The 22,804-nt window shown below is 29.2% G+C and overlaps 3 protein-coding genes across 3 annotated transcripts; 2 read left to right on the top strand and 1 right to left on the bottom strand.

Annotated features, from left to right (window-relative positions):
* Positions 1-3,736: 3,736 nt before the first annotated feature.
* LOC129885188 (probable E3 ubiquitin-protein ligase ARI8) lies at positions 3,737-5,533 on the bottom strand. The gene has a single exon (XM_055959382.1). The coding sequence runs from the start codon at positions 5,519-5,521 to the stop codon at positions 4,013-4,015; it is 1,509 nt and encodes a 502-aa protein (XP_055815357.1). The 5' UTR covers positions 5,522-5,533; the 3' UTR covers positions 3,737-4,012.
* A 3,917-nt stretch (positions 5,534-9,450) lies between these two features.
* On the top strand, positions 9,451-11,211 carry LOC129884416 (transcription repressor MYB5-like). The gene is made up of 2 exons (XM_055958715.1): positions 9,451-9,748; positions 10,611-11,211. The coding sequence occupies exons 1-2, from the start codon at positions 9,456-9,458 to the stop codon at positions 11,209-11,211; spliced, it is 894 nt and encodes a 297-aa protein (XP_055814690.1). The 5' UTR covers positions 9,451-9,455.
* Positions 11,212-14,943: 3,732 nt separating this feature from the next.
* Positions 14,944-17,836, top strand: LOC129887852 (BTB/POZ domain-containing protein At3g05675). Its single transcript, XM_055963079.1, has 2 exons — positions 14,944-15,177; positions 16,594-17,836. The coding sequence occupies exon 2, from the start codon at positions 16,745-16,747 to the stop codon at positions 17,615-17,617; it is 873 nt and encodes a 290-aa protein (XP_055819054.1). The 5' UTR covers positions 14,944-15,177; positions 16,594-16,744; the 3' UTR covers positions 17,618-17,836.
* Positions 17,837-22,804: the final 4,968 nt, after the last annotated feature.

The raw sequence follows: 22,804 nt of genomic DNA, 5'->3' as shown, positions 1-22,804 counted from the left end.
TTAGTCTTCATCATGTATTTACTCAAACTAATGTCAAATTTGGTGATTATGGAAGATATCCTTTTGGTTTCGCCATTGTCATGGTTTATTATGAATATATTTTTCGGTCGAAAAAAGATGAGAGCTTGAGAGATGAAGAGGGGAAGGGGGCTGCGTTGCGTCGCTGGTTGTATTATTTCACCGGAGCTAAAAGCTCTTCGCCGGAGCTAAAGGCTTTTCGCCGGAGCAGTGAAGAAGACAAAGGGATGTGGTTAGGGAAATTGAATTTGGGCGGGTGTTTTATTTTAAGTGGTTTTTTAAAAATTTGGAGGCTTTAATTAGTGACGTGGATTCTTTCATCGTGGTCATGTCAAAATTGTCTATATTTTTCGTTAATAAATAATGACATGAATTGATACTTTGTGTCATGGCATTGATGTAGGTAAAAGTCAATTTTGAACGGATGATATAAATAAAAAATTTCTTAAAATTTTATGATATATTTGAATTTTTTTCCCTTTATAATCTATACAAGGACAAGTAGGAGAAAATGATAAAAATTATAACTTTTGATCTTTTAAATGAGTTAACATTTTTAGTCGTCGTCATGTATTTACTAAACTTTATGTTAAATTTGACGGAAACTATTAGCATCTAGTGAAGTTTTTGTATTTCATATTAGGATTCGATTGAACTTTCTTATTGTTTGTGATTATTTTGTTAATCGTTTTCAGCAAAACTAACAAATATACATTGTTAAATGTTTGATGAAGGCTTAGGATCTGTTTAGAAAGTCACGTGTAATTGAAATTGGTGTAATTGTCAGGATAACTAGACAATTTAAAAATTACTCAACAGAGTAATTATGATGATTTATTTATCGTAAAGTATTCAACATAGTAATTACGATGATCTGTTTGTTGCATATTCTATTGTTGAACAGACATAATTACAAGATTAGATTAAAATTTTAAAATAAAAATTAATTATCAAAAACTAAAATATAAATGTGTGTGTGTATATATACATATATATATATATATATATATATATATATATATATATATATATATATATATATATATTTGTGTATGTATATATATATTTGTGTATGTATGTATGTATATTCAAATCTTCCACGTGTGGATTTCACTGGATTGATGTTGTTGTATGTATATTCAAATCTATTTTAATAATAAAATATCATGGACTGAATATTTGAAATCACGAGAAATAAAGATTGAAAAATAAAAATAAAAATAAATGAAAAATGTTAGGACAAAACATAGCGGATGCTCCACTTTCACCCACTAAATGACAAATTGTCATATCGCTCTTAGCCATTCTTTGGCTATAAATAACCTTGAAAATCAGAGAATGAATACACACGAAATACACTGAAATTCTCTCCATTCTCTCTTTCTTATATTATCTCTTATTAATTTGTTAAGTTTAGTTTGTTTTATAACACGTTATCAGCACGAGTCTCCATCATTTTGAGCTATTTTAAGAAGGTAACAAAAGGGTAAGAATTTTATTTTCTTAAAAAATGTCAAATATCTCTAAACTTGAATTTATTGCTCTTGATATATCTGAAAAGGGCTACTCATCATGGCATTGAATGCTGAAATACACCTAGAATCGATGAGTCTGCAGACACCATCAAAGATGACAATATGACATCTAATCAAAGAGCGTGCCAAAGCCATGATATTTCTCCGCCACCATCTTGACGAGGGTTAAAATTATAGTACCTCACATTAAAAGACCCCCTTAAACTGTGGAAGAATCTAAAAGAAAAATATGACCACGTGAAGTTGGTCATCCTTCCACATGCACGTCATGATTGGCTTAATCTGAGATTAATGGATTTCACAAATATAACTGAATATAATTCTGCCTTATTTAGAATTATAGCACAGTTAAATTTATGCGGAGAAGAAATCACTGAGCAAGACAAACTTGAAAAAACATACTCTACATTTCCACCCACGAATATGCTCCTTCAGCAGCAATATCATGAAAAAGGCTTTAAAAAATATTTTGAATTACTTTTGTCACCTTCTTATTGTTGAATGACATAACGAACTTTTAATGAAAAATCATAATAGTCGGTCCGTTGGTTCTTTGTCACTCCTTGAAATGAATCAGGCAAACTATAACCAATGAGAAAGAGGTTATGGATCCAGTTGTGGTCGTGATCGTTGTCAAAGAAGAAATTATAATCATGATGCTCGGTTGACACTGAAAAAATGATCAGCAATATAAAAGGAAGAGTGAAAAACCAGAAGTTATATCAAAGAAAAATTGAGAAAGTATATGTCGTAGATGTGGAGGTATGGGGCACTGGTCACGGACCTGCCGATCATCAAAACGTCTGGTTCAGCTATATCAGGCATTCTTGAAGAGAGCAGAAAATAATCTAGAGATAAACTTTATCTCTGAAGATAATATTGAACCTATGCATCTGAATGTAACTAATTTCTTTAATTTCTAGAAGAAAATATGAATATTAATAAGCCTAATAATATTTAAAGAATTTCCTTTTTATTTGTCTATACTAAATGATATGTTTGTATTTTTCTAATTCATGTAAATAAATAAAATTTGTATAATGAGCCATGTTTTAATTATAATGTTTACTTTATTTCTTTTTGAAGAAAAATATGAATATGCCTCAAATTTTGTTTGGATCAATGATCAATGATCAATCACGAGGATAATAGTAAACCCATCATTAATTTTTATTTAGATACCGATAGTAAATAAATAAATTAAAATAAGAAATATTCTTTTTCAATTGAAGTAGGATAAATATTTCCTAATAAGAAAATATTATTAGGAAAAGAATATGTTCAAAAAGAAAATAGATAAGATATTTCTTTGGAAAAGGGGCATTTTTGAATCATTCAGCAACAATCAAAGCATTGACGGCAATACATTTTTAGACCAAATTATAAATAGTGGATATTTTTTATTCATCTCACATAATTTAAGGACATTTTTTTTTACCCTTTTTCCATATTTATTTTTCCTTTTCTCACCTCAACCATCTTATTCTTGTATTTATTTTCAACTTGTGCTCAATATCTCAAGAAGTCTCACTATGAGGTAAAACGTCTTCTATCAAAAATGATTATATTTTCATGACTTGAATCTAAAATTTCAAACTAAGGACATTCACCATGTTCTTTAGTAATTTGTTCTTGTAATTATATTTCTGCCACAATTACTATTTCTGAAAGTTATTTTATCAATTGGTCTTTTAAATATCTATTTTCCAAAGTTATTTTATCTATTTATAAAATTATATAAACTTTATTAGCCTCAATGTGGGAAATAGTATCTTATTAACAAATCTGTAAATATATAATACACAAGTGAGCCATGGAAATACATTTTTGCAGAAATGCTTGTGATTCTGCCTTTTCCCAAACTCTACGCATAATAAGAACTTTAGTATACTCGATCGTTTTAATGCATTCGTTCCTCTACCCTTTTTTTTCACTTAAATTAAATATCAAGCTTTTGTTTGCCACACCATTAGTGGAAACAGACTCTGGGATGGGAGTCTTTCACACAATCCAAAATTGTTACACCAATATTAAATCATTCTTTGGTACAAAAAAAAAAGGAGTTTTTATATGAGAAATACAATCATAAAAAATGTATGACACAAAAATTATAAACATAACAATAAATTCAGTATAATCCCATGATAATGTATATACAGAAATCTTACGCCAATCATGTGAGATAAAAAAGTTGTTTCTTATAGCTCTCGACTCAAGATCAAATTTTGATGAGACATAAATTTGACATAAACATCATAACTGAAAACAAAAACAAATTCTGCACCACAAGAAACTTAGATAAAATCAACTTTAATTTAAATAAAATCTACAATCATTGTCATCCAACTTGCTATTGCTAAGCCAAAACAATAAATAAAATAAAAAAAAGTTCTAATTCAATGAATTAAACTTGCTTCAATGACCACTGCACATTTGACAAACTGTATGAACATCTTTATTCAAAAATTTCTTGTTGAAGAATTATTCACATCTTTGAGTCCATTTTCTAGTGCCATGACCAACTTTTCAAAATAATTTCCAGTAATTTTAGTCAGATCAATAACTTTGGAACGAAAATTCGCGAATTTCTTATAAGAGCCTTCCTCTGTATAATCCAACACCTTATTTGAACCAAGATGATCCATCAATTCTTTCTCCGCGCAATGATGAAGTCTCTCTAAACCTGCCTGTGCTTCCCCTTGTAAGTACTGGAAAAATCGTGTTTTCGCCACCTCCTCTTTTGGTAAAAAAAATCCATAAGCATATGTCCATTTCAATACCCTCCTACATTCAACAATTTGTTCCCAAGCTTCAATAATAAATTCCAATTCTTTCTCAAGTATAGAATGATTATCACGAAATTGCTTCAATCCTTCATCTTTCATTTTTTTCAAATCATTTAAAGCCTTTTCTTTTGATTTCCCATTCGATAACCATCTCTCAAAATAATGTGTATACCTTTGAATATTCTTTCTAGCTTCTGTTATTTCTTTTTTCTCCTCATACCTATTACACCTACCAAAACAAGTACCCCATTTTGTAAAACAAAGCCAACAAAATTCATGTCCACACCTACAAGTCATATGCATACATCCCATATTTTTCTCAATTGATTTGTCACAATTAGGACATTTTTTAGTGAAAGCTAAAATCCAATTCGTATTCGAGGATTCTTCTTGATTTATACTCTTCCACTTAGCTATCATATCACAATCAATCGGACGATGAATTTCCTCCAAACAATTCCAACAAAAACCATTAGAACAATCACAAATCACACTGTAATTTTCGCTCCCTACCTCAAATTCAATAGCACATTCACATCCCGGGGAAGGACACCACTTGATCTTCTTGTTTTCCTCGATATAAGATCGAAACAAATAATCATAATACTTCAATTTATCTTTCTCCAAAGCTAATTCAACAATCATACTTTCACCTACCATAGCTTCACACGATGGATCAGGACAACGTAAAACGAGACATTTATTAGGACCACCATCATTAATTGATACGCTAATGTAACATTCCCAACATACCTTACAAAAAGGATGTTTATTACAAGTAGCAAAAACAATGTTATCATCCATAGAATAATATTCCTCAAAACATATCCCACAAGTCACAAGAATGTTGTTATTTGCTTTTTTCGTCTTTGGGACATAGTTAATATTGTTGTCAAATAACATACCTATAGATTTACGAACTTCTTGTTCGTTAGCAAACCATTCTTCATTGGCTCGATCGATTTTCCAATTATAACGACGAAGAAGTGCTAACGAAACGTCTTCTGGGATCGACAGAATCGTTGAAATTTTCGAGATATCTTCTTTCACAAGTTGACGAATATCGGAATCCTTCAAAATTTTGTAATTTTTTTGTTTATGAGAGACTATGGATTCATCAATGCTGATATCTTCCTCCTCTTCATCAGAATACATATCGTAAATTTCATGATCATAATCCATTATTAGAAGAAAAAAAAATTGATAATGAAAGTAGAAATTAAGAGGAAGATATATATAGTATCAACTAATAATAAAACCCTAGAGATATAATCCTAGTCCTAAGGCTTATGGGGGACTTTAAAAAAACTTAAAAAGAAGAAACCTAATGAAATTTAAACTCGTAAAAGGCTTTTTTTTTGTTATAATAATGTTTGGTTTGATATGTTAAAAGGAAATAAAATATGAATTTAAAGCCCAATAGTCAACCTTACGCGGAGCTACAAGTCTGTTTACGAGTTCGGGTTTTTACCCAAATACTCATTCCGTTTCATTTTTTTTTAGCACTGGTTGATTTGATATGATGTTTAAGAAAAATAAAAAAGACTTTTAAAACTTTTGGTATATAACAATCGCTAGATATTCATGTGACAATTTTAAAGTTAAATTATTTCTAATTATAGTAAGGTGACATTTTTTTGGGAAGGATTAAAAAGAAAAGGATGTTACATAAATATTAGAACAGATGAAGACTATATTTGTATTTTAAAATTAACTTAATATCTATGAATAAAAAAGGGGAACTTACGTGATATAATGATATATCAATATGGAAGGAATTACAATTATGTTAGTAAGGATATGAATTATATAAGGTAATTAAAATCGTAATTGACTTAAAGTGCCAAATATTAAGACTTCCTATACTTAGTTTAGATATGGAAGTATTTAATAAATAACGTGGGAATCCTCGTATTAAATTTGAATTCAATCAAGTCTCAATACAAGTATCAAGCACTAGATTATTAAAAATAAAAAAAACTCAAACATCATATTGTTTTTATTTTTTAAAAGGAAGAATAACAGCTTCCTACTTCTACTAGGTTTAGTGTTTTTTTTCCCGAGACCATAGAGGTTTAGGTTGTCTATTAAGTATTGGGGTTAATATATACATATTTTAACAAGTTTTTTTTTTATAAAAAAATGTATAATAATAATAGTAATTGTTGTTGTCGTCGTAGTCTTTTTCTCTTAATTTCTTTTGGAAAAACTATCTAATTAGACAATATTTACTAATTCTCCATATAGTTTGAAATAATTACATATTCTCTCACTAATTAATAATTTTATACCAGATAAAATAGGGAGAGAGGCTAGCAAGATAGTCCATGCATCCCAAATATATATGAATCGCACTAGATACATGTATCTGGGATACCGGATATACAGAGAGAGGCGGTGAGCGAGATAGAGAAGAGGCGAGCGAGACAGTCACATACATGTGAATCCACTTGGAATCAATGTATTTAGAACAAATTACCTAATTTTGACCCCATATGTTCGAGATACGTGTATCTGAATATATCCGGACGCGCCAGGTACATGTATCCCAAGTCCAAAATCTAATAAAATTCGTAATATTACAAACTAACATGAATTTAAATAATTAGTTTCTAAACTAGTGGAATTTTGTAAGTTACGCATTTCTTTTATCATTATCAAATAAGAGGGACCAACCCAAAAGAATAGTCTTTGCAATTTCAAGCGAGGCAATGACGAATGGTATGCTAATTAACCTGAAGTTTGTAAGTACTCTATACGTATGCTATCTAAAAATAATTATGACTCAATCTCAAATTTTTTAGTCACGATTAAATTTGAATTCGCTTAGAAAAGTCTCACATCGTGTGGCGATAAAACGCTTTCTAAGAAAAATGACTCTATATCTAGGATTGAAATGGATGAAGGAGTACATATCACTCTATCATAATTCTATCCTAAGAAAAACGATAGGCTAATTTTGTAGCTAAATTAAATTTTTATTGCTTTAGTGACGGATTAATGATAAGTTATCAAAAAAATCGTAGCTAATTTCACACTGAGAACATAAGTGATTTCTCAAGAAAAAAACAAGTGGTGAATGCCTCTATCTTTTTCATCCATTAACATTGTTAGATTAAATTCCTATTTTTATATAGAATTAAAATGTGAAAAATAAAGTATTGTGTTATGTGTACACAACACAAAAAAAACAACCATAAAAGGTATCTATAAAAAAAATATTTTTTTTCTCTTCCTCTTTTAAAACTATATATTTAATATTGGGTTGGTGATGCCATTAATCAAAGTAATTTTGGGTAGGCAAATGTTACTGTTCTTTGCTGCTTCGATAATGAGTAATTCCTACTATGGAATTTTTTGATTGAAATTAATTATGTGACAAATAGAGTAATTAAATGCTTATCTATTTTTTGCGTCCAATAAATATATATCTCAAAATTTACTTTTATACGTTTTGCTATTTTAACAAGAATTAAATGTACTATCTGAATCTATCAGTGATGAATTTATTGATTTATTTAGTGAACCAATAAAATAAATTAAAATTTTGATCTTTCATAAGCTTGGCCGAATAAGTTATTAATTTCTACCATTTCTTTGTAGAATATAAAAATTTATTCACATTCAATATTTACACTAAATCATTTCTAACCTTGATTATTTGACTTAATAAATGTAAAGTAATATGATGAGAGAGTCACAATTAACCTTTTTGCTCCTTTAGTCAGAATTTAAAACTTCTTGACAAATTGTTGCCTTTAAAAAAAGTAATATCAAAATATACTCATTTTGGGATTTGACTAATTTAAATTTGCATCTAAATTCTCACTTTGTGGTGGTTGGGGGGGGGGGGGGGGGGAGATGGGGTAAAATTCTCTCTATTAAAGAACGTCATTTCAGAGTTTGAAGCGAAACCTCTGAATAAGAATAGAGAGATACTTATCATTACAGAAATTGTTACACATATTAATTAGCTTTAAACATATATAAAAAATATTCAAATTACTAAATGTACTTTGTGAATATTGATATTGTTAAATTATGGTCATTGATCAAATTCAACATTTCATATGTTATCATTACTTTAAATTCCCACCAAATAATGAGATTTATTAAATATTTAAATTGCTTTTTGCTTGTTTATTCCGTTTCCAAGTAAAATCAATTCGAGAGCCCCATTCATATGTATATATCGTTACCATTTATCTAAAAGAGGTAAATAATGCATCTAAAATTCTAAATGAAGTCTTCTATTTTTTGTCATAACATTATATGAAGAAAACCAAGTGCAAATTCCATCAATTTTAGTACGTGAGCTGTTTTTCAATAACACAAATAAATATTGACTTTATGTTTCATATGCTGACGGTGTAAAGAATTTTTATACTATCAAATTAACGTACAATCGTATACATAAAGTAACTAGAAGTCTCGATTTTGAGTTTTGAGAATGAAAACTGTCTTTAATAAAAAGCGATTTACCCTTATATAATGGGATGTCCATGTGTGAATTTTAATTAATCATGTCGCAAAACAAATACAGAGTGCAAAATCAAAAATAAAATTTAAAAATGCCGTACAAGAAGTAAATCTCCATATCTCAATATTTTAAGGAAGAGTTAGACAATTCCAAATAACTTCTTTACCTCAAACTAAAAATCGGTTGCGGATAAGTTTTTACCATATATATAATTTACGCCAAATCAATGAATATAAAACATGGTCAATCAAGTAAATTAAAAATCATGAGGTTTCAATGTTTCATATTTAAATTTCAGTAATAAACAAAAAAAGCGATATATGCTTTCTTGAGTTCTTCTCATCTGTCTATGCTTTGGATAGACAAAGTTACTCGACATCTATGCTGATGAAAGATATATAATAGGTACTTAGTGAAATTAAACCAAGGTGAGCAAACTTATTTTTAAAAACAATTAAAAAATTCAACCAAATTAAAACAAAAACTTGTTCTTTTATGCAACGTACGTAACAACACACACTCCTTTTCCACCCTCCCAAATTTAGAAACTAAGACATTATCACTCTCACCCAACTTTAATTAACATGCAAACCAAAACTCAACAATTCATCTCCATTTTTCAACAAAAAAATAAAAATGAGAATCCCATCAGCATCATCAAGAACCAAAGTTGTAACACCATGTTGTACAAAAATAGGGTTAAAAAGAGGTCCATGGACACCAGAAGAAGACGAATTACTGATGAATTATGTCAGTAAAGAAGGGGAAGGGCGGTGGCGTACGCTCCCAAAGAAGGCGGGACTCTTCCGTTGTGGGAAGAGTTGTCGCCTCCGATGGATGAACTACCTCCGTCCTTCCGTTAAACGCGGACATATCTCGCCAGATGAGGAAGATCTCATCGTTCGCCTCCATCGCCTCTTAGGGAACAGGTCCCTTAAAATTAATTTTAATTATTCACTATGTATATATCAAAGTTTGTTTTATAATATCATTTTTTAGTTTATAATTGCTTGTTAACAATAAAAAGAATAAGAAATGAAAATGAAAACCCTTTTCTTGGATTTTCTTTTTATGTGCTTGTTATCAATTTTGTTTTGTCTAGGAACTTCTTTTTTTTTTGTTTTGTGCGTAAGATCCCTTCATCCTCTGCTCTGACCTAAATATTTTGTTTCACACCGGATGTTCGACACTATATTGGGGCCGATTATTTGTATTCGCATTGAAAGGTGTCATTTTGGGAAGAAATTTTGGGAACTTTATTAAGACTGTTGAAGATTTAGTATATATGTGTGCATTATATATTATTATTTTCTATATTTATAGCATGTTTTTTCGATAAAAGGTGTTCAACTAGCTATATTCAGTCTATGTAGCTGTATGCTATTCACTTTTAGAGTTAAAACACTCCATCAAAGATAGCTTTATTTCTCGAACACAAACTCAAATTTTTTAGTTAAGAAGATAAAGAATCTATAATTATCACTCCACCATATAACCAATAACCTTTAATTTGGTGATTAATATATATCAACTCTAGTTATATGCTCTCTTTTTTCACTCTACCATATATTTTGTTCCTTAAGTGTTATTTTTTCTTATATATATTATTTTAAGATTATCAGTTCAATTTAACCAGTTATTGTAGGTTGTTATTATATTTTTCCATGTTACCATATCATATTTGCTATGATATGTTGTTGTAAGTTAACTTAGCCTGTTGGGGTTAGAAAGCTACATTTATAGTGCACAAAATTTAATCTCTTTATATTAAAAACTTTGGAAATTTTGTAGGTGGTCATTAATAGCGGGGAGAATTCCAGGGAGAACAGATAACGAGATAAAGAATTATTGGAATACTCACCTTAGCAAGAAATTAATCAGCCAAGGAATAGATCCAAGAACACACAAACCATTAATATTAAACCCTAATTCCTCTAGTGATGATAATCATATTATTACAAAGAAAGCTTATTCTTCTTCTCCTTCTTCATCCTCAAAACTAGCAAATAATTATGATCTCAACACAATTATTCCAAACCCCATTTACATTCCAAATTTCCAAATGAAAGAACCCTTACGAAGTAGCATCAACAATTATAACTGCCCTGGAGAAATTACGAGTCCTGATGATTATCAGTATCAAAGCAGTAACGTGATGCTCGCCAATTATCATGATGATAATATGAATATTCTGGTTCATGATGAGAGAGATGATGAAATGAATTGTTGCGCGGATGGTGTCTTCTCCTCCTTTTTGAATTCTTTGATCAATGAAGACATGTTCAATTGCCAAAATCAACATATCAATGGTACATTGCAAGATTTTGATCCTTTCATGGCTTCATCTACACCTTTATCTGATCAAATTAATCCCAAGAGAATGGATGAATAATAAAGAATGTTTGATTATATATATGCCTTGTTAATTAATTATCTTCACATGTTTATATAAGAAAAAAAGAAGAATTGGATTCTTATATTGATATTTGTAAATTGTAAGTCAAACAATTTTTTTCTCTTGGTGATTTTCTAGCTAGACCATACTGTCTTCATTTTTTTTTTTTTGATGTGATTTATAAGTGATGATCAATCTTACTGATCTTGTAATAGAATATGTATGTGTGTGATGGATGCAACATATGGAAATGCTATAAGTTATATATTTGATAATATTACTCCCTCCATTCTAAATTAGTTGTCATATTTTTTTCTTTTCAAAAGTATATTCGACTCAATTGAGAAGCTAAGTTGAACTAAATCAACTCAATATCTTACGTTTAAGAGGTCACAATGGACCAATATAGTTCATGCAAATGTAGTAGTATTATAGATTAAGCTATAGGACTATATATCTGGTCATAAATATTGCTATTGATAAAATTAACTCCTAATTTATCTGCTAATAATTCTTCACTATGCTAAAGTAGTTGTTGATTAATATATGGTAGCTAAAAAAATAAGAGAAGATAGGAAAAGCAAACAAATTATAATTAATTAGGTGTGTTTCGATAAATATTTGGTGATAATTAAAATATATACACTTAAAAATTCAGATATGAAACTTAAAAAAAATGAGTGTGTTTTCGACCCATCGCCTCTCTCTTCAATTTTTAGCATTTGGCTACATCTTTCATTATGTTTGATAACAACATGAAGTACTACATTTCGACCACATACTCACAACTACCAGTCTGTTTTATTTAATATATATAATAATATACTGCACATGTGATTGGTAGGTAACTAATTATACTCTACTTGATATGCATTCTTGATTTCTTGTGCACTTTTAGAGTCAATAATTATTCTTAATTCAGAGGCGAAACTAAGATTTTGAATTTTAAAACGAAAATGTTAAAAGTTGGTCGCTTGGCCATAATATTAATAGCCGATTGCATACATATATAACATATATGATATATATTTGTCAGTTATTTTGCATAGTTACGTTGATCGAGCTAAAGCTATTAATAATTGATTGTACACATACTATATTATACATCTGTCTGCTATTTTTTAGGTGAGCAGCTATAGTATGTAAAACAATACTAGATTGAAAATACAAAATTTGGGCGAAAATTACTAAATTCTGTCAAACTCTCAATTAGAACTGTACTCTTCTCCCTTGATTTTTAAAAGGTGGTTTATCTAACTATTCAAAAATAACTATTAAACTAAAAAACTAAGTCAATGACCAAGTTGTAAATATTTCTTTAGCTGTTTTTTTTAATTACTATAGAAAAAAAAACATAAATTTCTGATGGACGTTCTTATTGGAAATGTAGGATTTTTGATTGAAAGTTCGTCATGAACATTTCCAACGAGCCAATTCGTCGGAAATTCTTATTTATCTTAGTTTGTAAATATTTCTCATTGAACAAATGACACTTCTTATCTTTTTCTAAAAATAAATAAAAAAATACCAGGAATAATTATAATATTGAATTAAAATGATTTATATGGAGTAAGGATATGATTAGTAGTGAGGATTTATATCCGATTCTCACCTATTTTGGACTGAGTCGTAGTTATTATTATTATTCGGGTACATGTTCTTACTTATATGTATATATAGTTTTAACATTTATATATAGAACACCTAATGGTCTGAAATCAAATATAATTATGTGTAGCATGCAATGCATTGTTTTGTACATGATATAATTATATAACTAGTCAAAACTACAAGTCGACATTTAGGTAGCTAATATATGTATTCAGCTAATTGATTTAATCTACAATTTTTTTTTTATATATATATATAAAAGTAATAAAAGAAAAAAAATAGAAATTAAAATGCTTACCAGCCAAAGCATTTAAAAAAATTGTATAACTTAAAGATATAAAAATAGAATATGTATTCAACAAGAATATATGTATTTTAGAGTTCCAAAAATATATGAAAAACAAAGACACAAACAATTTCTACCGATAAACACAAAAATCTATCGTTAATCTTATCTAACAGTGGATGATTCAAAAAACATGCCAGTTACACACTATTTAGCGACAAATAAGAAAAAGATTCTAGAAATTAAAATATTTGACTCACCCGAAAACATCGCAGCCATTGCCATGTTGGAGCTAAAAAATTCAAGATTTTCCATATTTTCAGAGAGAAATACAAGTTGTAAAATAAATTTTTAAAAAACAAATAAAAATTGTAGGAGAAAATAAGGAATATTAGGTTTCATAAATTTTAAACCAACTACTAGAAGAGAGAAATATAAGAATAAAAAGAGCTTCCAAGTACTATATATACCACTATTTATATTGCATGGTTTAGTAAGATAACAATAAAATGACAAAAAATAAATAAAATGGGATAAGTCAATGACATGATAGAACTAATTCTAAGTTGAATATTAGTTGTAATATAAAAGATATTTTGGTTATTCATGACCAAGAATAATGGAGCATTGTGAAAGTAGTTCTTGTTTTTTCCATAGAGAAGAAAATATATATTTGCTAGTAATTTATTATATAATCAATTAATGATGTTTCTTTTTTTTTTTTAATATTTAATTTCCATTATTTCGTTTGTATAAGATTGACCGGTAGTTCTTGTACAAATAAATGTGGATATCGTGCCTGGTATAAATGTTCAGATCGATTTTTGGTTAAAATCAAAATTAAAAAGTTGGCTGGCGATTAGGTCATGAGTTTTCTTCCCTTTAAAGTTTTTTCATGTTAAATCATGTGTCTTTCTTTTTCGTTCTTATTACTTTCATTAATCACTATCTCAAAACATTGTCTCTATCATTCTCCCTTATTCGTAGGCGTATTAACGCACTATGATTTCTTGTACTCTGATGTATGTTATTTATGGTATTTATGTTATTATCCAATAATAATATCTACTGTTTTGTGCTTTGATTATACTATTGTTTGGACCGTTTTTGTCATCTACTTATTTACTCTATTATTCTTGGAAGGTGACAAAAAAAAGGAAAAACTACACAAATTGGACCCATTACAACAACAACAACAACAACCCAGTAAAATCCCACAACATGGGGTCTGGGGAGGATAGAATGTACGCAGACCTTACTCCTACCAAGGTAGGATGACTATGATGTTTACCAAGTAAATACCAAGTAAAGTATTTACTCAAATTGGACCTAACCCAAATTATTTACCTAAGTTGGACTCACTGTCTAAACTATTTATCTGACTGTCCCTTTGTTCTATTCACTGAACCACTGTTTCTTCATCCTTGATATTATTACAGTGTGTGTGTATATATATATATATATATACTCTGATGGTATCTATATATATGCTCTGATGCTATTTATATACTTTGATGGTATCAAACAACAATTGAATAATTTTTTCATTGAAACACTGCATGTTATATATATACTCTAATGGTAGTAATGACTAAGTGAGTAGTGTTCTCTATTTCTCTTTGATACCATCAGAATATATATATACTCCGATGATATCAAACTGTAAACGCGAATTAGCAATTAAAAATAAGGATATAAAAGTAAGAAAATACTTGCTTGTAAATAGTTTTTCTTTTTGGGATATAAGTGTTCTTTTCCCTAAAGTAAAAGTGGAGAGATATTAGGGGCCCAATTTAAAAGCCCATATCAATGAACAAAAACGGACTCAAATTTAGACCCGAAAAAAAGACCCAATTTTCAATTGACTCCGTAGATTTCTTCTCTCTAGAATCCTTAAACCCCTTTTAGCAAGAATTTTTTTTAATCAAATAAAGCTTCCATTTTTCACACTTTTTTCTTGATTTTTTTAACTAATTAGTTGCATTTGTGTCCTAATATGCTCTTAATTAGTGTTAATAATAGTGAAGGGAGGTTTTGGAGTCACGAGTTCAAGGTGTGGATGCAAGGTAAAGCCCCTTTTCTATTACTCACTCTATTTCAATTTATTTGATCTACTTTTTTTAGTTCATTTTTAATAAATTTTTAATTTTTAATATATTTAAGAACATTTAACATATTTTTTTAAACTCAGGAAATAGCCCAAACAAATTGAAATAGTGGGAGGGAGTATAAAGTAATGATTTTTTAACATTATTGTTTTTGGTTATGCTAAAAAAATTAAATCTTGATATCTTGGTTCTGGTGCCTTGTAAAACTGAAGGAGCTAAAATTTCTGTTTTTTTTTTTAATTTTTAAATTTTGTATATCCTTGCATAGCTGGAGATCTGTTATGCGATACCAAGGGGGGAAGTTAATTCATATGTATTTTTAGTGCTCCCGTTTTAATTTGTTTGTCTAGTTTTGACTTGGCATAGAGTTTAAGAAATTAAAGAAGAATATTTGAAATCGTGTGGTCAAACTAAAGATATCTCAAATGTACCAAAATATTTTTTTAATAGCTCTTTCTTAAACATGTCATTTGGAAAGTTAGAATTAAAGAATTGTCAAAAAAAAGGAAAGTAAGAGAAACAAATTGAAACGGAGGGAGTATTTTCAAATGTTGATGAAAGAGTTAAAAAATAGGTTATTTGAGAGGATGTTACATGTTTTCGTCGCGATTAGTTGTACTCCAATTATTTTAATTAGTTACCTGGTACTTGTTCTGTGGGAGGTAGTTGGTACTCTGTTGAATTAGTCGAGGTGCGCAAGTTAGTTCATACACCATGATTACAAACAAACGTCTTTTTTTGTTTAAAGATGATAGATTTTATCTTAGTTGTGTCGGTAGATTATGTTATTAGTGTCTATGTTGAGTCTCACATTTGTGGGATCTGGTGAATTTGGACTCCTTGTATGAATTTGAGCAATTCTCCCTTCATAAGATAGGTTTTGTTCATAAAATAGCTTTTGGGGTTGAATTATGCCCAAGATTCATTTTTTTAAATCTAGTGTATGTGAAGCAGAAGATTTGGTCTTGTTTCTCCCGTTTATTCCGGATTACACTTGAAGAGTGCACTCTAGTAAATTGGCTCTGTTCTAGTTTGTTAGAGAGAACTCCCTGTATGCACCAAAACAAGTAACAAATGTTGCTTGAACTCTTCAAGAATGTCAACGGGTGTGTGTCGGATCCTTCAAAAGTAGTGCATTTTTGAAGGATACGACACGTGTGTGGTATCATTTCTGGAGAGTCCGAACAACATAGAGTTTGACTCATTGTGAAAGAATGAGGAGGGTGTTTGCTCTGAAATGCATTCGATTTCTGTTTGCTATCTATTACTGTTTTGGCAATCTGGATGTTGTTTTCCCTATTTGCAACTCCTTAGAAGTCTTGTTTCTTTCAAATCTTTGTTTTATTCCTCGACGTTGACCCTTTTCTGCTTCAGGTGGACTTCTCCCTTGTATGTGCTTTTGATATTTCTGAAGTCCCTGATTCTTCAAATTAAGGAGATTCTTCGTAGCTCAGTCATTTGGCTTTTCCTCGGAGAATAAGGAGTCGAGATAATAGGAACTTTTCAGAAACTTAGTTCTTCTACCATGCCCATATTTTCCGATATACAAGAAACAGAATTAAGCGGCACAAAAGAAGTTTTCTTGTCTGCCATCCGCTATGCCACTTCAACTGGTGATTCTTTCCCTCAATTTGAGGATGATCTACGAACCTCAGCTCAAGAACAGGTTGAGTTCATGCTTGAGGACGATGAAAAGATTCCCCTGGTCATAGCTGATGATGAAATAAAAGTGGAGACTAGACTTGTGGTGTCTAAAATCTTCTGTTCTTTTGAAAATGAATTATTCTCCTTGATTTTGGAGCCTGACATTGCGAACATGGAGATGGAAAAGAAAATAATGCGGAGTCTATCTGACCTCAAATGGATGCATAACACTCTTTTGAAGATGGATCTCATGAAGGACTTTGTCTCTCACTGGGCTAATATATCGAGCAATTTACTCAAGGTTATCGAAGATAAAAGACTTGATTCTGTCATGTGGGATTTGAAGATAAAGTTAATAGAAGTGACATCAAAAGTATTGGAAGCAGTAGGTTATGGAACTGTAGTTCTTCCAGCAGAAAGTCGAGTAGAATTGCTCAAGACATGGCTTCCATACATAAGAAAAATGAAGTCTCTTTCCGATGAAATGTGCAAAATGGAGTCTGCATTTCCATACAAGATGAGCGATGACCTTTGCCAATGTGTCGAGGGAGCAATAGTTTCATTAGTTTCAGCATTACCATCAAATGATCAAGCTGACATTCTAGCAGATTGGATAAGTGCTGAACAGGTTAAATATCCAGACCTTAGTGAGGCTTTTGAGATATGGTGTTACAGAACCAAGTCTGCACAACGAAGATTAGACGAGGCTTTGACAGAGTCAGCAATGCCAATGCCATTGTCACCCTCTACTTAATTTCTGTAGACGAAACATCGCCTCATAAACACCTTTGGCTATTGCTGGTTCTCATAGTAGTGTGCCCAACATATTCCCTGGTGAGTTAGCGCGAGAAAATATGATGCTTTTTTATCTATAGTAATTTGATGTGTAATTGTAATTGGAAATTTCTTTCATGTAATATAACATGTATACATATCTTTCTCCTCTGATTCTTATCGAGTTATCTTCTTACTGTGCTCGTTGGGGCATTAACCCTAGGTTTGGTACCCTTGCTGTAGACTCCCTTTTCGTCTTTCTTTTGGTGTGACTGTTTTTCTATCAATATCCGGTGATCAAGAAGAGAATGGGAAAACAAATGGCTCTAAACTAGGCAAATGTTCCTTGATATGTTGCTAAAATGAATAATTTGCATCAAAGATAAATAGATTTGGGCCTGTTTTGGAAATGATTGGGCTTCTGGATGTGCTAGAGTATTTTCTTCTTTCCATATAGGTGGTCAGTATCTGTTTTGAGGTTCGATTAATTTGAATTAGAGTCGAAAAATCTTTGTTTGAGGGTAAAACTTTCTTATTAAAAGCTACTTTCAATTAATTTAAAATTATGCGGAAAAATCTTACTTTGGGATAAATCGATTCATACTAAAGATGATTTTATTTAAAACTCATCAAACTAGAAATTTTTGATAAGGTTGAAGAATACTTACGACTCATGATAATATTTGATGGTAGAATGATCTAAACTGACTTTATTGACTTGATGAGAAATCCTCTTTGAGATTCGATAAATTTGAATTAGAGTCGAAAAGTTTTTATTTGAAGGTAAAACTTTCCTATTAAAAATTACTTTCAATTAATTTAAATTTACGCCTTTTTTTTTTACTTTGGGATAAATCGATTCATACTAAAGATGATTTTATTTAAAACTCATCAAACTAGAAAGTTTTGATATGGTTGAAGAATACTTACGACTCATGATAATATTTGATGGTAGAATGATCTAAACTGACTTTATTGACTTAATGAGAAATCCTTTTTGAGATTCGATAAATTTGAATTAGAGTTGAAGAGGTTTTATTTGAGGGTAAAGCTTTCTTATTAAAAGCTATTTTCAATTAATTTAAATTTATGCAGAAAAATCTTATTTTGGGATAAAGCGATTCATATTAAATATAATTTTATTTTAAAAATTCATCAAACTAAAAAATATTTGATTAAGATTGAAAAAATACTTACGACTCTTGATAATATTTGATGGTGGAATGATATAAACTGCCTTTATTGACTTAATGATAAGAGTTTTAGTGAAGCTCAATTTTAGAGGGACACATAAAGGGCCATAATTAATTGTGCTATACATAGTATTATGAAATTAATTGGAATTATGAAAGGCTGTGGCTGCACGAGTATCCAGTCATTATCACTATAAAATTATAATTTTGGTCAAAAAGCACATAATTAATAGTCATGTTTTTTTTACTATTTTGTTTACTTTCTATGTTTCAATTTATTTATTTTACTTTATTTTTTAATCTGTTTTTTAAAAAATATCTTTTTTCTGTTTTGATAATTTTTTAATTCTAACTTTTGACATGACATATTTAAGATCAAAAAAATTAAAGAACGTTTTGAAATATTTTACATATCTTTAGATTACGACCATAGGATTCAATTTTTTTTTTATAATTTTCTTAAACTATGTGTCAAATCAAGATGAGATAAATAAAATTTGAAACTTATATAGGGCGAGTGACTTATTTTTATCTAACTAAATTAATTATAAATTATATATAAGCATTAATTTTTGTTCTTAAGAATATTTCATAACTTAAATTTAATATTTTTGTAATTCCATATTTGATACTGCAGTGAGCAGGTTTGTTTTGTTAATCAATTTGGTAAATTAGGTTTACTTGTTCTTGCTACTAGAAGTATAAAGTAACACATCTTTAAAATGCATGATCAAATCCAAATTACCTAATTAATTAACCTAAGCTTTTTCAAACACCTTTTTCTTTCTAGAATGCATGATTATGCAACCAGGGAAGGATCCAGAGGATTGGTTACTTGACGTACACAAAATTTTCAATAAGCAATAATACCATATTTTTCATACCCTACTTTATAGGATTATATAGACGCGCGGTATTAGAAAAAAAATTGGGCATTGAATCAAAATGCTAAGAGGCACCTATTGTCAATTAAGTGTCATTTTGTTTGATATATGTATCACTTTATGCATAGTATTAATAATTGTAACCTCGATTATTATTATTAATTTGAAATTGTTCTACGAATATGTAAATTTTAAATTTTGAATTTGTTCCGATGTAACATAGTAAATTTGTCCACGTGTTTTCCACAAGAAAAAGGAAAGAATCATAGCCATACTCATCATTTCATAGGTGAATGGTGGTTGTATGTGGATATCAATTTTTTAACTATTTAAATTAATTATTATTAATTATAAGTTGCTCAACAAGAAGAAAAAAGCAACATGATTATATTTGCAACAAACTGAATAAAGCATAATTTTTTTAAATTTTTTTTTTGAAAAAAATATATGGAATATATAAGATTTAATTAGTGGTTGTTAAAGTGGATGATAGGCCCTTTTTATCATCATAACCTTGATTGCACGCTTAGAAATTTATGGGTTCAAGCTTTGGATATATATTGAGTCATATTTGATAAAGAGTAACATAAAGTTTTTCGAAGCTAATCTGAATAAGTCGAATCCTACAACAACAACAACAATCCAGTAAAATCCCACATCGTGGGGTCTGGGGAGGGTAAAATGTACGCAGACCTGACTGCTACCAATGTAGGACGGCTGTTTCCGAAAGACTCTCGGAATAAGTAGAATCCTAAAACAGATAAACATTAGATGTGAGATTATAGCACATTAAAAAATAAAGAACAACATAAATTTAATATTCTTCACATAGTAATTCGTTATAAGAGTTAGAATCAAAATTTAAAACTTACGAATTTTGAATTTGACAGTAATCAAACTCATAGCTCGTTTTAATTACTGAATTATATGTTCTTTAAGTAGAGTGCTAGCTCATGTAGCTAGGTATACTATAGTATTAGTAGATAATAAAAATTATTTGTATCCGATTACAAAAGGGATATTTTATATGCCCTTAATTATTAGTGAGGACTAGTCAAACAAAGATTAAACCCTAATGATTTGTGATTTGTTTGCAAAGCCATATATATAAAATCACAAAAAAAAATGATTGAAAAGACCCCACTCCCTATCCTACCCCCTAGCCCAAGAAGAGAAAAAAAGGAAAGGGCAAAAAAAAATTGATTGAATTGACGTAAATATCAAATTTTTATCTAGAATTAGTAAGGTACGTAAAATCATTAATAAAAGTTCAAATACATATTAAAATTATAGACTTAAAATTAGAAAGAAGAAGGATAATAAAAAAACATAAATTAGTTACGAAATTCATTGCTAATCCAATATCGTTAAATAATCATAACTAATAATATTATTCTTATAATTCATATATTAAATAGAATTGCCCATTACTATTTTTTAAAAAAAATTTCTCTGTGAATATATAGGAATATTATAAAATTAAATAAAAGGAGAGTTTTGTGAATATCTAGGAACAATGACAGGTATATATTGCCTTTAGGAACCAACTTCTTTATCATCTCTTGTTTCTTATCTGTATAATAATAATAGTAATAAATTGTATGGTGAAAAGCAAACATGATTTGCTGTTATTGGTACCTCTAATAATTCTATGCAAAAGAACAGATAATTCTTGGTTGTAAACAACTTTATTTTCATGGCTCGAATCCGAAATACTGTGTGATTAATATTATAAGGCCTTTCTTACTATCTCATAACATTGATGATATAAATTATAATCTAATTTTTTTTTTCACTTTGAGCGTTGTTGATTCGTATTCATTCAGAAAGCAACCCATTGAAAATAAAATACTTTCTATCAAAGGCAATATATTTTTGAGTCTCTAATTTGAGACTTCTAATTAAAAATAGAGCAATACTTATAACCCTACCATATATAACCTCTAGTCGTATATATTGTATTTATTTGTCATGAATAATGCAAAAAAAAATATATTATGTTATCCAATCGGTGTTCAGTATTTGCTTTGAGTCTCAACTAATTTATGAGAAGTTTCATTTTTAAGATAAAATACAATTCCTAATAAAGGCAAATTCATTGCAAAACTCAAATCTGAGACTTCTTCAAAATAGAAATGTTTATTTGTCATGGATGATGTAATTCTTTTTTTTTTTAAATGTCGTTTAATTAATTCAATAGTTGTTAGCTCTTGGTATCAATTGGATTCTCGAATCCCAAAATTAATTAAGAATAATCCTCTATGATTCTAGTAGTGATATTATTGAAGACTTTAATCTCAATGAATATTCACTACCCCTCACCCATTTTATGTCATAAGAATAAATTAAAAATAGTAGCTATTCTTAGAGACTATAGAAAATTATAAAATATCTACTTTAGTCAAAATAATTAAATAATATGCTTGAAAACAACATTGTCTTTCCTACTTGTGGAGTTGATTAAACACTTTTCGTAAATATGAAGTTTTTAATTACATGTTAATTTTAATTAAACATGAGAGAGCATATTTTAATGAAAGTACATTGACTTTCTTACAAATAAATGACAAACTTATTCTCAACTTGGATTTATTAATTTTTTAAAAAGTTATATTGAGTATAGCCAAAGCCAATAGCCACCTCAATAGAGTTCTAAAGGACAATATAAGAATAATTTTCAAAAAACTAAAAATAAATAAATAGAGGAGATGAATTTCATCCTAAATTCCAAGAAGGTGCACCCACCCAAAACAAAATTAAAGTTGAGTTTGATGGGTAAAAAAGTGATAATTTTCTTTGACTTTTAAAGAAAAAAAAACCTTAAATAAATATTAACAATAAAAAAAGGGTAAAATCCAAAATAGCCACTTTTAATTCTTGTAATTAAAAAATAGTCAATATCATAAATTTTTAAATTTTACTGCTGAAACTTTAGGACATTATTATGAAATTTTACTGGTGAAATTTATAACTCCTTGTAACTGTGGCTATTTCTATAAAAAATAATAATTAATATGTTGAAATTTTACTGTAAAATTTAAAATTTCATAATAGTGATTATTTTTTTAAAAATTTGAATCAAAAAGTAAT

Source organism: Solanum dulcamara, chromosome 4 (assembly GCF_947179165.1).
Source record: "Solanum dulcamara chromosome 4, daSolDulc1.2, whole genome shotgun sequence".
NCBI classification, from domain to species: domain Eukaryota; kingdom Viridiplantae; phylum Streptophyta; class Magnoliopsida; order Solanales; family Solanaceae; genus Solanum; species Solanum dulcamara.
This window is presented reverse-complemented; position numbering and strand designations above follow the sequence as displayed.

What these genes read in the sequence shown, in the direction of transcription:
- LOC129887852 (XM_055963079.1), top strand. Translation starts at nt 16,745, where the DNA reads ATGCCCATATTTTCCGATATACAAGAAACAGAATTAAGCGGCACAAAA.
- LOC129884416 (XM_055958715.1), top strand. Translation starts at nt 9,456, where the DNA reads ATGAGAATCCCATCAGCATCATCAAGAACCAAAGTTGTAACACCATGT. An exon ending in CATCGCCTCTTAGGGAACAG is followed by an intron (nt 9,749 to 10,610) that starts GTCCCTTAAAAT and finishes GAAATTTTGTAG; the next exon opens with GTGGTCATTAATAGCGGGGA.
- LOC129885188 (XM_055959382.1), bottom strand. Translation starts at nt 5,521, where the DNA reads ATGGATTATGATCATGAAATTTACGATATGTATTCTGATGAAGAGGAG.